The sequence below is a fragment of the Carex rostrata genome, chromosome 11 (genome assembly GCF_964058835.1).
Source record: "Carex rostrata chromosome 11, lpCarRost1.2, whole genome shotgun sequence".
NCBI lineage: Eukaryota > Viridiplantae > Streptophyta > Magnoliopsida > Poales > Cyperaceae > Carex > Carex rostrata.
In genome coordinates this window covers 1,506,541-1,523,365 of record NC_135928.1, presented here as the reverse complement: position 1 = coordinate 1,523,365, position 16,825 = coordinate 1,506,541, and the positions used below count along the sequence as shown (strand labels likewise).

At 33.9% G+C, this 16,825-nt stretch overlaps 3 protein-coding genes across 3 annotated transcripts; 2 read left to right on the top strand and 1 right to left on the bottom strand.

Annotated features, from left to right (window-relative positions):
- The first annotated feature begins 2,473 nt into the window (after positions 1-2,473).
- Positions 2,474-4,211, top strand: LOC144561928 (uncharacterized). Its single transcript, XM_078311034.1, has 2 exons — positions 2,474-3,171; positions 3,658-4,211. Exons 1-2 carry the CDS (start codon positions 2,641-2,643, stop codon positions 3,994-3,996), a joined length of 870 nt encoding a protein of 289 aa, XP_078167160.1. The 5' UTR covers positions 2,474-2,640; the 3' UTR covers positions 3,997-4,211.
- A 768-nt stretch (positions 4,212-4,979) lies between these two features.
- LOC144561528 (small ubiquitin-related modifier 2-like) lies at positions 4,980-9,506 on the bottom strand. The gene is made up of 3 exons (XM_078310496.1): positions 9,255-9,506; positions 5,862-6,011; positions 4,980-5,388 (listed from the first exon to the last, which is right to left on the bottom strand). Exons 1-3 carry the CDS (start codon positions 9,330-9,332, stop codon positions 5,317-5,319), a joined length of 300 nt encoding a protein of 99 aa, XP_078166622.1. The 5' UTR covers positions 9,333-9,506; the 3' UTR covers positions 4,980-5,316.
- Positions 9,507-12,138: 2,632 nt separating this feature from the next.
- GRX4 (glutaredoxin 4) lies at positions 12,139-16,686 on the top strand. The gene is made up of 6 exons (XM_078310353.1): positions 12,139-12,374; positions 12,783-12,947; positions 13,134-13,233; positions 14,037-14,103; positions 14,939-15,017; positions 16,396-16,686. Exons 1-6 carry the CDS (start codon positions 12,282-12,284, stop codon positions 16,456-16,458), a joined length of 567 nt encoding a protein of 188 aa, XP_078166479.1. The 5' UTR covers positions 12,139-12,281; the 3' UTR covers positions 16,459-16,686.
- Positions 16,687-16,825: the final 139 nt, after the last annotated feature.

Genomic DNA, 16,825 nt, shown 5'->3' with positions numbered 1-16,825 from the left:
CCCTACATCCTCATTACACTTGAATCCGCCTTGTATCTGACCATCAAATAGTTGTACTTCAGTTCTTATTGTACGTGCTATAAATTCTTTCATACAGTTAGGTGATAATAAAATATCACAACGTTGTATTGTTCACTTAGTTTAATTTTGGGTTAATTTCTCATGTATCCTTCAAGAATTCTTCAATTTCTTATTTGTTCTTGTACTTTTCATTATATTCAATATATCCCTCAACCTTTTCTTTTCTTTCTTATTTACCCACAAAATTAATTATTCATATTTAATGAGTCATTTAAATTTTCTGTTGCCAATAATACCCTCATTTTCACAAGTCTCCTTCAATTATTTTTTTCGTTTCATTGAAGCACCTAATACCTATGGATAATTTATTTTGCCAATCATTCTTTGTATTTTTTAATAACCAGTTGAGTGTTTTTGCCAAATCACTTGTTCAACGACAAAAAATAATTCTCTCAAAAAAAAATTGAAATTTTCTCTCAAAAGTAGTATTAACAAACAATAGGTACTATGAGTATGATACAATATCAAATAATGATGGCATATCTTGAGAGCCTTTTTGACTTAACAGTAACACTACAGAGTTTAGCCTGTGATATTCGTCCTTTTATACCATTGGATGCTTCTCAAGAGAATCCTATTGGTTGCTTCTCAAGAGAAGGTTTTGGCTTGGACAATGAAGGCGTTGATACATGTGATGAGGATCGATATTATCTGATGAAATTGAGAATTTTGAAAATGGAGAGGAACAAAAGAATAAGCTGATTAGAGTGAATGGGAGGCGAAAGCAGCTGCATTTCGTATTTTTAAGAATGTTGTGAAGCCTGGTTTTAGAGGTGTTATAATTAGACGTTTCAATTAGGGGTGCAAACGGATCGGATACGGATCGGATAGTGGTAAAACTATATCCGTATCTGTTTTTATTTTCCGGATTCAGATACGGATACGGATATCCGTTTTTTATAATAGTGAATAACATAATTTTTTTCATAATTCATATTAAATTATATAATATATATCTTCTATTCGGATACGTATAATTAAAATTCAAAACCATATCCGTATCCGTATCCGTATCCGTACGGATATTCGGATATCGGATATCCGTATTAAATTTTCGGATACGGAGTCGGATACGGTCGGATAATATCCAACCCGTTTGCACCCCTAGTTTCAATGGAGCGAAAAAATAATTGAAGCAGAGAGATAAACATGAGGGTATTATTGGCAATAATAGTATAAAATGACTCATTAAATATGAATAATTAATTTCGTAAGCAAATAAGAAAGAAAAGAAAAGATTGAGGAATATATTGAATATAATGAAGAGTACAAGAACAAATAAAAAATTGAAGAATTATTGAAGGGTACATGAGAGATGAACCCTAATTTTTCTCAACCCTAATTTAAAAATTGGGTTAGAATAAATGTTTCATATTTTCTTAAGTTGTACATGGATGTATTTGCTATTTTTTTCAGTAAAAAATTGAATTTGGCAATGGCGTACCGCGTACCAGTACCTCTCAATAAGAAAAATACAAATTTCAGTTAGAGGCTACTATAGTACTATTGCTTTATTTTTTTTCTCACTAAAAGTTCAAATAGACAACCATAAGATGACAAAATTTGCAATTAAGTAATAGTATTTCAATATGGTGAGGCTGATACTTTGAAAAGTGCACGTCAGTTTGTACGATTGATTTATATTTTCATTTTTAAAATTTAAATAGTCACATGATCTGAAAATGCTTTAAAATTAAAAATTTTGTTTTTAGAAAATTTTACTATCTTTTAGATAGTAGAAAATTGTTATTTTTATATAATTCAGAATCTTTAGATCAAATAAATTGTTACCTTAAAAAAATTAAATAAAAAATAAACTTTTACCTATCTAAAGAAGTAAAAAGAAAAGCTGATTTAAATTGTTGTTACAACTTATTCTGTCAGTGCTTCAAAAAGCAAAAGGAGATTAAATTGAACACAAAATTTACCGCAGTAATTTAATTGAGATTAAACAAATATGAACAATCTATAATTGAGATTAAACGGTCCAAATCGATTACGAACTGGCCATAGGTTTGATAACACCAGGACAGATTTAGACCATTTGATGCGACATGACTCGTTTAAATCTCTCTAAAACAACCAACAAAAATATGTACAATAGAAGAGTATAATGATCCTAAAATTAGAAAATTTTAAATTTGATATAAGATGTTTTTTAATTTTTTTTCTTTAGATATGTAAGTATACGATATATTTTTTTTAATCATGCTATGGTAAGCTCAAAATATTTCACATTTAATCTGTCTACAGGCTACAGTGATTTGTACCGCTCTTTTTTTGACTTTCTAAGATTAATCTGTGTCTCTGTGGCATCCATTTCTTCTCCTGCCAGCTTCTCTTTTGTCAGTTTTTCTCTCTCTTTACTAACCTTGGCGAAAACAATAACGAATCCTATGCAACCCTCCAATCCTTTCTGACCCCTCCAAAACAGAAATAAGAAGAGAGATAACATTGCGCAATCCTTTGGCAATTAGACTCAAAAACAAGAAAACCAAAAAGGTTCAACGGATAAACAACCTTAATAAAAGAAGAAGAAGAAAAACAAAGAAGAAAGAGATGAATAACAGGGATCCCCGGCGAGTTACTCTCTCCCAGCAACTCACCATGGAATCAGATTTCGACTCTCCAAACATCCGTAGCCTCCCAAACCGCAACCCCGCCGGTCACTGGGATGGCACCGCCCCCTCCTTGCGAACCTCCAGCGGCCGCACATTGTTCGACATAATCCAACAAGATGACAATTGGAAACCGGTCAAGGATCGTCTCCGTCTCCAACGTGTAGGTGCTGCCTTTTCTGGTGTGCCCAGTCCCAGAGATGAAGCCCCGGCTCCCGCATTGCGTTACCCAATAGATACGGCCCCGAATAATTCTTTGACGAATGGTGTTGGGGGCTCGAGGACGGCTTTTGGCGGTGCCCAGTCGCTTAAACGTAACACAACATTGGCGAGAAGCATGACCAGGTCTGTTACGGTTCAACCTTCTTCGGGGTTGTCTATGGGAAATGCCCCGGGTGTCGGGGAGATTGTAATTACAGAGATTACCGATGTCACAGATGACCCAGATGAGATGGAGCAAGATAATGAAAAGGTAAAGAGAAATAACCATCAATAGTTTGTAGTTTGCTTGGTATATTTTTTTTATGAGCAGAGCATGGTAAAATGTTGTAATTAAGCAATCAGGTTTAAAACGGAGAGAAATATAGGTTTACCTTTCATCATAGATAAGAAAGTTTCATTTTATACTTATTTGATATTTTAATGTTTGTTACAGTAAATCTGAAAGAAAATTCTGCTTGCTTCCTAAAGCATGCTTTCAAATTATTTTTTAATGGTGATCCTGACTGATAATATTTTTTGTCAGTTTGATTTCATTTATCAAATATTATTTAATCCCTTTCCCAAAAATTATTTCTATATTGATTTGATATTTATCATCCCCTTTTTAAAATTAGTTTTACAACCAGGTCCTGAGAAACACATAAAAATAAAGACAATTTAGATGTTGAAAAAATAAAATTGTAGAATTTTACAATCTACATTTCAAATTTTCAATAAATGGTGCTCTCTACAACAGGAAGAAGAACAGGCCAAGGAAGATGCATCAGGCCAGGGAGGAATGTCCCTGATGGCATTGCTCGAGCAGACAGACACCCAATGGGGCGATGGCGGGCCCGAAGAGACCGACGAACTAAATTTCCACGACAATGACGAGATGGAAATTGACGATGACAAGAAGGCCGATGCAGAGGGGATATACCATGTGTGTTGCGTGTGCATGGTGCGGCACAAAGGAGCTGCATTTATTCCGTGCGGTCACACCTTCTGCCGCCTTTGTTCCCGGGAGCTCTGGGTCAGCCGCGGCAACTGCCCGCTCTGTAATGGATTCATCCAGGAGATCCTTGATATATTCTAATTGTTGTGTGCGTGTGTGTTTTGGTGTTTACTTTTTGTTATTAATTTGGGAAAATCGACATTTCATAACTCTCCTGATTTTGTAATATGTATTATTGTAAAAGCTCAAATGTTTGAGGCTCCTGTTTAGCTTTACATGGCTACATTGGTTAGAAATTTATGTAGACATCGTGTGTCATATACATACATATATGCATGTTTTTGGTTTGGCACGCAGGCTTATCTTTTGTAGTTTGTGTCTCATGCTCAATTTCAGTTTGAGCTCAGGATCAAGGTCGATGATATTAATACAAAAAAAAAAAAACCTAAATTTAACATTTATTTATTATTTAAACAAGTCTATACAAATTTAAGTATATATTGTGATGAGATTCCGTGTATATTTTTTTAATCGAACCATTTGAATTTTCTCAGTAATACGAATTTATGACTGTTGATTCGTTATGAAAAAAATATATATATTAGATTGCATGAATTGTGATAAATTCTCTTCTCACATGTTCAATAAAACATGGCGTCGTAAAAATATAGGAATGAGAGATCCGGTGCTCTTCAAATTCCTATTTTCCCCCTGCTATTCTCTCTCTCTTCTTCCTCTCTCTCCCACGTGATTCTCTTTCTCTCTCTACTCTTCTTTGAAGAGAGATACATAGATAAAAGAACAGTAGCGGATATGGATCCAAATCACATGCAGCAAAATTGAAGAATTATGGGAATTATTGGGGTAAAGATTTTTACAGAACAGTTTTTACTTTATAGCCATTCATGCACCTCACATAGTTTTGATTTCATAGCGCTGCATTCATTCACCACACAAATCACATGCAGCACTACTTTGATTCTATAGTCTACTCTGCTAAAATCTTTACCTAATTATTGATCTTTTTCTATAGCTAAAAACTGACAGCCGAACAGACCAAGGACGAAATCCCATACAAAAAGGCACAAAAGGGTACAAAATGGCAAGTTTTCATCAACATTTCAATACAGAAATGAAACTATTGTAACACAAAATCCACGATATACTCACCAACTCATTCAACTGACCTAAGATGCTGCTCGCCTTATACAATGGAAGACAACACAGATTGAACTAAAGACACATGCTCACTCACTATAGAACATTCAAAAGCATTAGAGAGCCTTATAAACTAACCAAGGATAAAAGATTCCAAATCTGGTAAAGCAACAAAGCCCCCAGACAAAGTCTGACTAATAGTAAGCTTGAAATACCACCCATTCTTTACAATTTTCATCATTCATTACTTGGTTTTCATTGAGCACAAAATAAAATAACAATGCAAGTGATTCCCTTCTACAATTAGTTGATTGACTCACCACCGCCTGTTTGGTGCAGCATAGCATCAATCTCATCTCCGTCTTCCATCTCAAGCTAAAAATATTGAGAGAGAGGGAGTAGAGAGTTAACTTTTAGGATATGTACATGGTTCTAGTTCCACATAATATATCACAAACTGGAACTTTGCTCCCGAAAAGCTGGGCTTGTAAATAATCAGTGCAAGTACTTAGTGATCTACCACTAATCTCCTAATATAGTCATATATTACATCCGTTTTTTAATGTTTTTATTAATTAATTTGAAAATTGGAACTTGGAATTTCTTCATTGGTAGGCTAAAATAACACAATGCTTGATTACACTACCTACAATTATGCACTCCGAAAACCAAACAGGCCAACCTAAATGCAAAAAAAAAGAACCAGATCATTTCAATCAGTAACACATCCATAGTTCAGTAACAGGCGATTCCTTTCGGGTAAAATTACTTATCCTTGCTGCCCGTAAGCATTGCACCATAGGAAAGGAAATATAACAACCCAACCAAATCAAGGAGAAAGAAGATACCTCATCGGGAGTTTGTTCACCACGGAGACGGCGGCCATCAAAGAGAAAAGCAATGGAGTTGAAGTCGACAGACTGGCGATCACAGTAGGCATTCATCAGCTTCCTCAGCTGTGTCGATCTCTTTATCCTAAAGAACACCTCATTCCCATCCTACCAAAAAGTAAATATACAATTTTTTTAAAGAAAAAAGACACTTAAAATACTGAAATTGAAAGCATTACATGTTGCAACAAAATGGAACACAACCCTTCCAAATTCCAAAACTTATTATTATTAAAAAAAAAAACTCACATCATATACAGATAAATACATCTGCTAAAAACAGAATAGGCAAATGGCCAACCAAACTGATGTGACCCAACCTACGAGTATTAAAATGCCTTTTAGGCCCTGTTCGGCAGTAGCTGATCCCATGGGATTTGGGAGGAAAAATGACTTTATCCATATTTTTTCTCACTGACTGTCCGGACGTTAGTTGTAATACCCATTCTCAATACCCACATGGTTCTTTTACCCTTCTCTTTCTTCATCACTTGTAAGGAAAAAAAAAATTATATCAAGGCTCCGTTTTTTTTCCCAAGAGCTGAAGCTATTGTATTGTTTATTTTTGCTATCAAGAAAACATTAATTACAAAAAGGCATTAATTTGTACTGTTATGCATTGTTGCATATGAGTATATTTTCACGACCTTAACTTAAAATAAAAAAGCAAAAATATATAAAATGATTTGTAACAGTAAAAGGTTAAACTAGTTTAAAGTACATAAATAAAAAAAATGAAACACAAAACTTAACATAATTAAATACACAAATAGCATTTCAACTAGTTTAAATACATAAATCCAAAAATTGAAACACAAAGCTTATAGTCATTAAAATACACAAATAGCATTTTAATAGTACAATAATGATTGGTTAAACACAAAATTTTAAATAATTAAACAAAATATAATTTAAAAGTACATAAAATTTTTAATTGAACAAAACACAAGAGTAATCTTTAAGTTAAGTTTATATATTAATCATAATCAGTGATTAGTATCAATCACTTAATATAATTTAATTTTAGTATTACATCTTCTATAAAAAGAAAATAAATCAACTTCCTAACAAATTTCCCATGCATTTACTGAACACCTATATTCTAAAATTTCCCATAGATTAAATAACTTTGGTTTTGATAAATTGAAATTCCCATTCCCATTCCCATATTAAAATTTCCCATTCCTACAAAATTTCCTTGTTGCCGAACAGGCCCTTAAGGTTTTCCCCAGTCAAAACTAAATAAAAATAGCTCTAGCAAGGTTTCCCCAGTCCAAACCAAATAAAACTAGCTCATAAAATCTGACAAAGAATTAACTTATGGATATATCTGCTGCAACGAGCCGGCTGACACAGATATAAATTGCAACCTCAATTCAGTGCATCCACAAAAATCACAGAATCAGTGGCAGAGAGGGAAGTAGGAAAACCCCATTTATTTTCCTTCTTGTCCTTTAAGATTTCTAATTTTTGCAATTGCACAATTGCACAATGTTAATTAGTAACTTACAAGACACAATAATGGCTCTGAAAATAAAAATAGGAAGCAGAATATGTAAGTTGACCATGGAATTGGAATCGGATGAATCAGAATAAATCGGCTCAATCAGATCAGAAAGTTGGACTTTTTCTAAAAAGCTTGTTTTGTGTTTCAAAAATAGGTTAAATATTAATTTATTGAAAAATTATGTTTAGACCAAAGATTGCACTAAAATAATTTTATACAATTAATACAAACATTAAAAAGAAATTTTGAAAAATTTAGTTAGGAAAGTTTTTTTTCTAATAAAATACACAAACATAATAAATTACAAGGATAAAAAAACAATAAGAAAGCTATTGCATTATAAATTGCTAAAAATTAAATGAAAAACAAATCCAAACTTCATACTGAAAATTAAAAATATGAACAGACTTTGGCTAAAATTTAAATGACAGTTAAAATATGAAAAGGCCTAATTTTCCACAGCAGGTTCAACTAAAAGATGGAATTTTAGTATATTCAGCCAATTCAATCGAATCACAAAGATGTTCTTCTAATTGTGGTCCCACCCTAACAGATCTTTCTCCCGCCCCTCCCATTTCATTTTATTTTCAAATCAGCACACCACCCCAACAAAAGAAGTGCCAGCCAGGACAATATAGCACCCCAAAATCGTACAAAACTCAGCCAATGCTACAAATTAGGACCGACTCTGATGAGTATCAACATGAAAATCACCTAGGCTGTAAATCGGGTAACAGTCAGCTGGAGCCAAGCCGACTTTTAAAATTGGCCGAGCCAAGCCATGGACACAATATTTTACTCAGTATACCAGTTGTAAAGATAATACAAGTCCTAGGAACTTCTCATTTGTATCCCACTATAAAGATTACAACCAGATAATACAAATCCTAGAAACATCTCATTTGTATATACTATGTATAAATAAACCTCATGAATATGCATAAATCAGTTCTTCAATTTAACCAAGTATAAGCAAATGGATGTGTTGCCATTCCACAGCAACTTTTGTCAGACTGTTTTATATACTCTTATGCAGACTGTTCAAATTTGAGTTATTTGTTCTGAACTTCTGATAGTAATCTGGTCTAATGATTGTTATTCCTTGAGAAAAAATGGAGCTGCATTTATCCCACTGGAATAAGGTTGGTTCAGACACCAATTTGCAACCCCCCAATTACCAGGACCTAGGCTTATATTAACTTCATTCATCAGTTCGTATTTCTACAACAAAGATTATTTATCATTCATAAATTCACTAATTCATGTATTGAGTTCATCCTGTATGAGGATTAAGTTGCAATTAATTCCCCTCAAATGCACAACTTTGATTTAGCAAATACTACGACATGTTTAAACAGAGTCAGGCAAGAAATTCTCAAAGGCCTAAAATAAATTAGAATTTTTAAAAGAGATTTATGAACCATATTTTTACCATCCCGAAATAGAGAACAAGAGTTAGCCTCTGAAACAGGCTAATAATAAATTGACCGCCCTGGTGAAGAAATAACTAGAGCACATAGTTTTCTATGTCTTCTGCATTGAAATTCAAAGTAATTATAATCGAAGGTAATAGATAGTGCAAATCAACAGTTGTACCAAGTACCGTCAGTGGGACTTAAATTGAATAGGGGTACCAAATAATCTCAAACATATACCTCGAAAATCCTCACAATCTATAAGTTCGAGAAAAACCGCATCGGGTCCATAGATTCTGAAGCAATGCAAAGTTGTGACTTCAAAGAGCATAAATTTTAAAACATAAAACTTCCCCAGTAATCAGACCGGAAACTAACAAAAACATGTAAGAAAAACAAAAATAGGAGAAAATCGAGAGAGATCAGAACCTGTCCCTTGACTTTCAGGTTGATATGAGCGCCTCCCTGATCGGGCTTCTTATCTTCGTCTTGTCCAGATCCCGACATTCTTCTCTAAACCCTAACTTAGAACTAAGGCCCTCTCTCCAAATAAAAATATACTAAAATGGTGAGGAAATAGGTTTACGATTGAAATAATTAAAAAAAAGCCGACAAACACGACTCGAGCCGGATCAATCGATGACCAAATTTATACTGGAGTTTCAAAATTGTATTTAACAGTGCTTTCAAGTCCGACTGGGTCCCACATGTAAAGGTAATATAATGGAAAGAAAATGCGCGTAAATCCTATGGATTAAAACCTCCACCGTCGGATACAATTCAGAAGGTTTGGATGACGGAAAAAAGATGGTTTTACACAATTGCGGCGCAAATACAGTCTATGCGGACGTTTTGACGCCCAGGTCGTGAAGAATAGAATATGAATCTTTGCACTAGGCGCATAAAGACCGCCGGTTATTTTTATAGACGCAACTGCCCTTTATTAACTCAAAGGGGGTTTGGTTCGTGTGATCCAGATCCACGTAGTAAAAACAATTTCCCGAGGACGGTGCGTGCTTCTTACGCGGATTCGTTTACATAAATTTGTTATAAAATTGGGAAAATCGGTTCGATACCTACCTGGTCCTGGCGTTTCAGTTTTGGTGCGTGTTTCGACCTTTTTTTTTCTGCGGCAGCAATTTCCGAAAAGTGAAATTGGATAGGGAGCAGTGCTGTGTTGGGCTTGGGCCTGTTAGACGAGTCCGGATTCTGAACTAATCGCAATTAGATTCCAGGTTTTCATCATAAAAAAAATTAAAAAAAAAGATTTTGCAAAAGCCCAATCATTTTTCTATCATCTTTGTTGCGAATTCGTATCCTCTGCATTAACTCTAATTTTGAGTTAAGATCTCGATCATCTGATTTAAATCCGCAATAATATTAAAAGCCCTGTGCATTATAGTCGTGGTCTGAATTGATCTGAATTTTAATTGTACTGTTCATAAATTAATTCAAACAATACATTAATACAGAAATTCAAAAAAAAAAAAAAAAAAACGTTAATACAGAGGATGAGGATTCAGTTTGTAGCTGCCTATGTAGTATGGAATTTGGTAGGCAACCTTTTAACGATGAATTACTTTATTTTATCTTTGTTATTGTTCTCCGATCAGAATTCAGATCATCTCATGTATCTTTGTTATTGTTCTCCGATCAGAATTCAGATCATCTCATGTATCTGACTCAAGCAAATTACAAACCGACGACCCAAATTAGTTCTTTTAACTTGATACAAATCTCAAAACATACCTCTTATAGTTTCTATCAGTACCTCTTATAATTTGCTTGAGTCAAGTACCTGAGAGGATACAGATTCCTCCAATCAGATGCTATCACGCTAAGACTTGCTTTTCGATCTTGAATATTGCCGAGGATGGATCTTTGTCTAAGTTAAAGGAGTGCTCGGTCATTTTGTAGTTTTTAATTTTTAATTATATATATTGAAATTTAATAAAATAATTCTCTTAAAGTTATTATATTATCCAGCTTCTCTTATAAATTACTGCATATGTTCTTGTAGCCTAATGATTAAGCCATTTTACATATGTTTTATACGGAAACATTTGAATGAAACAAGAAATAGAGCAAGAATAGAGATAACCTCAAGATTAACAATAGTAGCTAATCCAACAAAATGTTGAATTAGTATAATAGTGAAAAAACTCAAAAAAAAATAAACAAAGAATAGTCCATATTTATTAATCCAAATATACTCACATGAAAAATAGTAGTTCGAAATAGTGCTAATCCGGATTAGTGATTATTCTTCATCCATCAAACACAACCGTAGAGAATTTTGAGTTTAAATCCCACTCTCCTTTTAAAATTTTACATTGAACGATATATATTTTTACACTTGATGTTTCAAACCTCTTCTATCTAAATTTTTTAATTTTTTCTTTGTAATCGTCCAAACTAAAAACGAACGTTTGGTCAATCCGATGTATCTGGGAAAACATGTCTAACTAAATCAAAATTATACAATAAAGATACATTTTTTTATTTGTAGGATCTGAAATTAAATTGTACTATACAAAAATCAACTCAACCGAAGATCCGAATTCGTTTTTGTGTTGTTACTCGCATCTATATGTCTTTCTTTTTACGTACGTAAGGATTGTCACATATATCTCAAACAAGAGTTTCCCTTCATCATAAGAGCTAGCCATAAAAAAAAACATTTTATCGTGTATTTGTCATCATTAGTGCACCATGTCTTAAACATGATAAAATATAACTAGTCATATTTAATCACATCATAACTAACTTGTTGTGACTGTATCATACAAATTGAATCACAACACAATACATGATCTAAATCACATCGCGAATAGTCACGACAGGACATGAATTTACATCTCTAACCTAAAATGTGCATAAATCACCATGAACGATCAAAAAGAAAAACATTGTTTTCTTAAAAATAAAAATAAGAATTGACTTGTTATCTTTCCATAGAATTATTTTATACTGAAATTGCATTTTTTTTTTGTTGAAGCTATTCCTTGATAATGAACAGACAAGTAATTGGGGGTATTCAACGAGCAAAACTGCAACGTAATATTTCGAGTTATCGAAGGGCCTAAGTGCCTAACCCTACGTGAAAGTGAAGAACATTTTTAGAGGCCAGGCCCAATTCGGAACTCCTAAAGTATCTCAAAATTTGAGTTTGGATCTGAACCCTCCGATCAGAATCTACACGAAATTAACGGGCTTGGTGAATCTACACAAAATTTGAGTTATGATCGGACAGTCCTGATCCAAACTCAAATTTTGAGTTACTCAGTGGATCCGGACCACTCACAGATGAAGGTTTAGCTCTCAAGCGGTCGAAGGTCCTTCAGCACAGACCAGCAGCGCGGTCGCCGATACACGTCTCTCTCTCTCTCTCTACATCTCTCCGTCTCCACACAGATACAGGCCAATCCTGATAGGTGATCAAACCTTACATCTACGATGCTGAGGCGATTGTTGCGCAATTCCTTAACCTTATCAGCGCCATCGATGCGCTTTCAAGAGAAGATTCTTGCCCCTTCCATGGATGCAAAGGTTTGTTCTCATTTTTTTATTAATTTGTTTCATATATATTATGGAGTTCAAGTATTTAAGATTGACATACTTTTGTTGGCTGTTAAAGTCTCAATTCGTTCGTACATTCATCATTTCAAAAGGAAAGAATAATTAAAAAGAGTATTAAAACAACTACCATGAAACTTTGGTTTTCTTGCTTCACTGTGGTGCTTTTCTGGCATGATTAAGCCTCAATCCCTTTGACACCCACACCCCCAAGTTTAAGAACAAACCTGCCACCCTTGACCATCCATATAAAATGGAAAAGAAAATAAAAATAAAGGTAAGAATGGAGAATAAAGTATAGTAAACTATGAAATGTCATCTACCATCAGCTTAGTAAGGGATCGATACATGATTAGAATTAATTCTTCTATGGAAGAACAGGTGGCAGTTGGATCATTTCTTAATCAGCTGAAATACTCATCGGGCCCTATGGGAGGTGACTCTGGTTCACCTGCAAGTAGAGTTGCAGCAGACTCAGCTACTCACGAGGATTTCCAGCCGACCGTGAAAAGCTCTGGTTTCTCCCTAGAGGATATTGTTCGTCAGGTAATTTAATTTTGACCTATACTTGAATACTTAGTTTGGCGCTCAGGAAACAGAAATGAAAAAAATATATATGTGCTTTCCAAGTTATTGCTTGCTGTAAGAGAACATTTTCTGTCTCTCGCAATGCCCCATCTTTCTTTATTTCTGTACTCAAATAAAGCAGTACGAGTTTCTAATTACTTGTAGGATGTAAAGGTGAATCCAATCATGATATATATGAAGGGAATGCCAGATGAACCCAGGTGCGGTTTCAGCGCACTGGCTGTCAAAGTACTTCAACAATACGGTACAATACCCTTTTTTTTGGTACAGTTTATGCAAAGTTATGGAGTCCTGCAAAACTTTTGAACAGTAACAGGATGTAAGGTATATTGTACAATTCATTCCTTCCTGTTATCTATGGGAAGATATGAAATGCCCTTCTTTTTATTGTCATCTCTCTCTGTCTCTGTACAAAGAGTGGTAGTTTAGGTATGTTTTGAAGATTGATAATGGAATGATATAAGTAGCATCTCCACTTGTTGTGGAGTGCTAGTCCCTATGGCGAGCAATTTTAATCGTAATTTTATAGAAGTTTGATTTACTACAGCAATTTTAATTGTAAATCTACGGAAGTTTTAATTACTACACACCTATAACCCTGATACTTCACTAGGCAATCATATTAGTATTGGATACTATCCGATAACAATACCATGTGATACGTGTATGATATGTATCAGAGGTGCATCCCATTATTTTAAATCGTTTTGACTTATAGGTACAAGCAACGATATACATATCCCTGAGTATTCATGCACGAAATACCTCAAAATTGTTATTACCTTGCATGTACTTTTAGTAGATTCTTTAACTTCTTTTTTTCCAAAAGATTTCTTCTCTACAGAGATGAGGTAATGAGGGTCAATAATTGGGTAATTTTTGTAAGATTGGTTGGGTTATATGGCTGAGGTATTTTCCATTGTTGATTCAGACTATATTTGTTGGTTTCAAGAACATGGGTAAAGAATTGTCTTTATCTGCTGTTCTGTGATATCTGAGACTATATTTTTATCCTGTTTCAATTAATTATTGTGGTAAAAATTATAGGTGTAGCCATTGGTGCAAGAGATATCTTGTCTGACCTGAGACTCAAGGATGCTGTAAAGTCGTTCAGGTTTGTCTATTTCTTCTATTTGTCATTTGGAGAAATCAGCAATGATCCTTTGCTATGTAAAAATGATTTCATCTTATCAGAAAATTTAAGCCCCTCATTATTCAGGAAAGGAACTAATTGCTTTAGAGTATACTTGAAATCACCATAATTAAGATTGTTGATTGTGATGTTAAGTTAATCTATTGGCAGAGTTTGCTTTTCAATTTCTTCAAAAGAAGGAAATTATATGCAATTTTTAAGGGCCTTTTGGTTTAATGTAGAGAATGGGGAACCTTAGCGCACTCACTTCCTTTTGTGTAATTATTGGTGATAGGTGTGTGAGCTACGAACTGGTCTCACAGATTTGTTTGATTAATGACTCATGAGTGGCACTCTGCATGGTTAGATGTAATTGTGCAATTAAGCCCAATTTTTAGCTATTTTGCCTTGCTTTGTACTCTCTTCCCGATTGAATGCATTTAGGGGGGGGGGGGGGGGTGGGGGGGGGGGGGGTGGGTTGGAAGAATAAAAATCAAGTTAATGAAAATAGAGAGGGGAGCTTGGAATTTCTACTTTTTTGCAGTTTAGCAATTTCTTTAAGTTTTTTAATTATAATTGTCTGTTGTTTTGTTTGTAATGTAGTTGATGTACCAGAATTTGCATATCCTTTTTAAGTTGTTCAGATTTACTTCATCAGATTTGATAACCACACTGAAAGCAAAAGTATAACAAATATTTCTGCACAGAATTTTCTTTCCAGGCTTTAAGATACTTCTGCTACACCATGACTGTTATCATGTATATTCCTCACCTATTGCATGTATTAATTTCACTTCTTTTTTCAATTTTCTGGCAGTAACTGGCCCACATTTCCTCAAATTTTCATAAAGGGAGAATTTGTTGGCGGCTCTGATATCATTCTTAGTATGCATCAGGTATATTCAACTTATTCTCTTGTTGTTTCAACTTATTCTTGTGTTGTTCATTTAAATAGTTCCTCAAGTATAAAGTGACTCACTATCATGGTGTTAATTGGCACTATTTGCACTAGATCGCTTTCATATGTGGTAACAAATATAACATCAGTACTATACTGTTCATAAAAGATCACATCATCCCTGTTTTGGATTCTTAATTATTACATTTTTTTTTCATCCTATTATAACATCTTAGGGATTAATTATCTCATGGTGAAATTCAGTGTCAATTGATTGGGGCAATGAAATAACAGTCATTATGAACCAAAATGTAATGTTAATAAAAAAAATGCTTGTAATGTTAACATTTGGTATTTATATATAACGCTGGTAATGTTAAGATTTGATATTTATATATAATTTACACTCTTTGCAGTCATGCAAAATTTATCGTATTTTTCAATTACATGAGCATTCTTCACATTAGCTGCAATATTTACACTCTTTGGAGTCGATGCAATTTTTATCATATTCTTCAACACAAACATTCTTCACATTAGTTGCAACATTATATCAAGGGTTAATTTCAAAGTTTGCCGCAACTGATCGATGTGTCCATAACATTTTGCATGTTTATCAACTAAACTCTAATTCACCAGATAAGCCGCACACAGCACTAAAGAAAGAATAAAAGCAGTTGCGGAGTTTTTTTTTTTTTTGAAAGAAAGGTAAGGGTCAAGCCCACAAGTTTCATTTATGAAGACACAAAGACTTGTCGGTTTTACATTTTACAAAATAAAGAAAGAAAAGAAACAGGGAAAATAAATGAAACAAGAAGATCTAGAAGATTAGAATACAAATTGTAACATGAAAGATCTAAAATTAGAACAGGTTGAGAAGACTTTGCAAACCATTCAAGTGAACCATTTGAAACCATTTGAAACCATTAGAACAGTAATTTGTCTGTTATATTCACCATTTGAAACCATTCAAGCCACAATTTCTCTGGCAATTAATTGGGGTGTCTTATGCTGATCTCGAAAGATGCATCGACATTGTTCGCACCAAATAACAAAGCAAGCAGTTAATTGCATTTGCATTCAACATTGTTCGCACCAACTTGCGCCAAATAACAAAAGCTGTTATTAGTTGGTTCATCAATCTTAAGATGCAGCTCTCTAGTTAGAGCAAGTTGTAAAATTGCTGAAACTTAAATATAATTTGCTTTATTGATTGCACTACTCTAAGAGTGTTAGTACATAAAGATATCTCCAAAGTATTTGGGGTTCTTGCAGATGTCATTTTATACTGGGCATGATGTGCACAATTCCAATTTATTGTTCTCTTTTTTCATTCAGCCAAGTATTTTTACGTTTTTACTATTTGTGCTTTTCAGAAGGGGGAGCTCAAGGAGTTGCTCGCTGACATCTCATCTGAGAGAAAAGAGGCTGATGCTTGAGAACAATGAGAAGCACATCCAATCATGTTATGTTCTTTTAAGAGAATAACCTTTTCGTTTAGTATAATTAACTTATTTTGCTTGTAAAAATTATATTTTGGCTATTTTATCTCGTTGCCTATTCTGTGGTATGCACCCAAGCAATAGTCACGCGAGACAACTTAATTGATGAAATAATGGTTTTTGTTTTGTTGATCACAATCCATTACTTTATTTTGAAAATTTTGATAATTTTGTTTGTAAGTTGGAAAGCTGAAATCCTTGTATGATTTCTCCATTGAAGCAGCATAGATATTTTTCTCTTTTGGAATCATTAAGAGAGACCATTAATTTCCTGATCATTTCTTAACCTGTGGGGTGTGGCAAC

What these genes read in the sequence shown, in the direction of transcription:
- LOC144561928 (XM_078311034.1), top strand. Translation starts at nt 2,641, where the DNA reads ATGAATAACAGGGATCCCCGGCGAGTTACTCTCTCCCAGCAACTCACC. An exon ending in TGGAGCAAGATAATGAAAAG is followed by an intron (nt 3,172 to 3,657) that starts GTAAAGAGAAAT and finishes TCTCTACAACAG; the next exon opens with GAAGAAGAACAGGCCAAGGA.
- LOC144561528 (XM_078310496.1), bottom strand. Translation starts at nt 9,332, where the DNA reads ATGTCGGGATCTGGACAAGACGAAGATAAGAAGCCCGATCAGGGAGGC. An exon ending in ACCTGAAAGTCAAGGGACAG is followed by an intron (nt 6,012 to 9,254) that starts GTTCTGATCTCT and finishes ACTTTTTGGTAG; the next exon opens with GATGGGAATGAGGTGTTCTT. An exon ending in GTGAACAAACTCCCGATGAG is followed by an intron (nt 5,389 to 5,861) that starts GTATCTTCTTTC and finishes CAATATTTTTAG; the next exon opens with CTTGAGATGGAAGACGGAGA.
- GRX4 (XM_078310353.1), top strand. Translation starts at nt 12,282, where the DNA reads ATGCTGAGGCGATTGTTGCGCAATTCCTTAACCTTATCAGCGCCATCG. An exon ending in CCCCTTCCATGGATGCAAAG is followed by an intron (nt 12,375 to 12,782) that starts GTTTGTTCTCAT and finishes ATGGAAGAACAG; the next exon opens with GTGGCAGTTGGATCATTTCT. An exon ending in TCATTCTTAGTATGCATCAG is followed by an intron (nt 15,018 to 16,395) that starts GTATATTCAACT and finishes TGTGCTTTTCAG; the next exon opens with AAGGGGGAGCTCAAGGAGTT.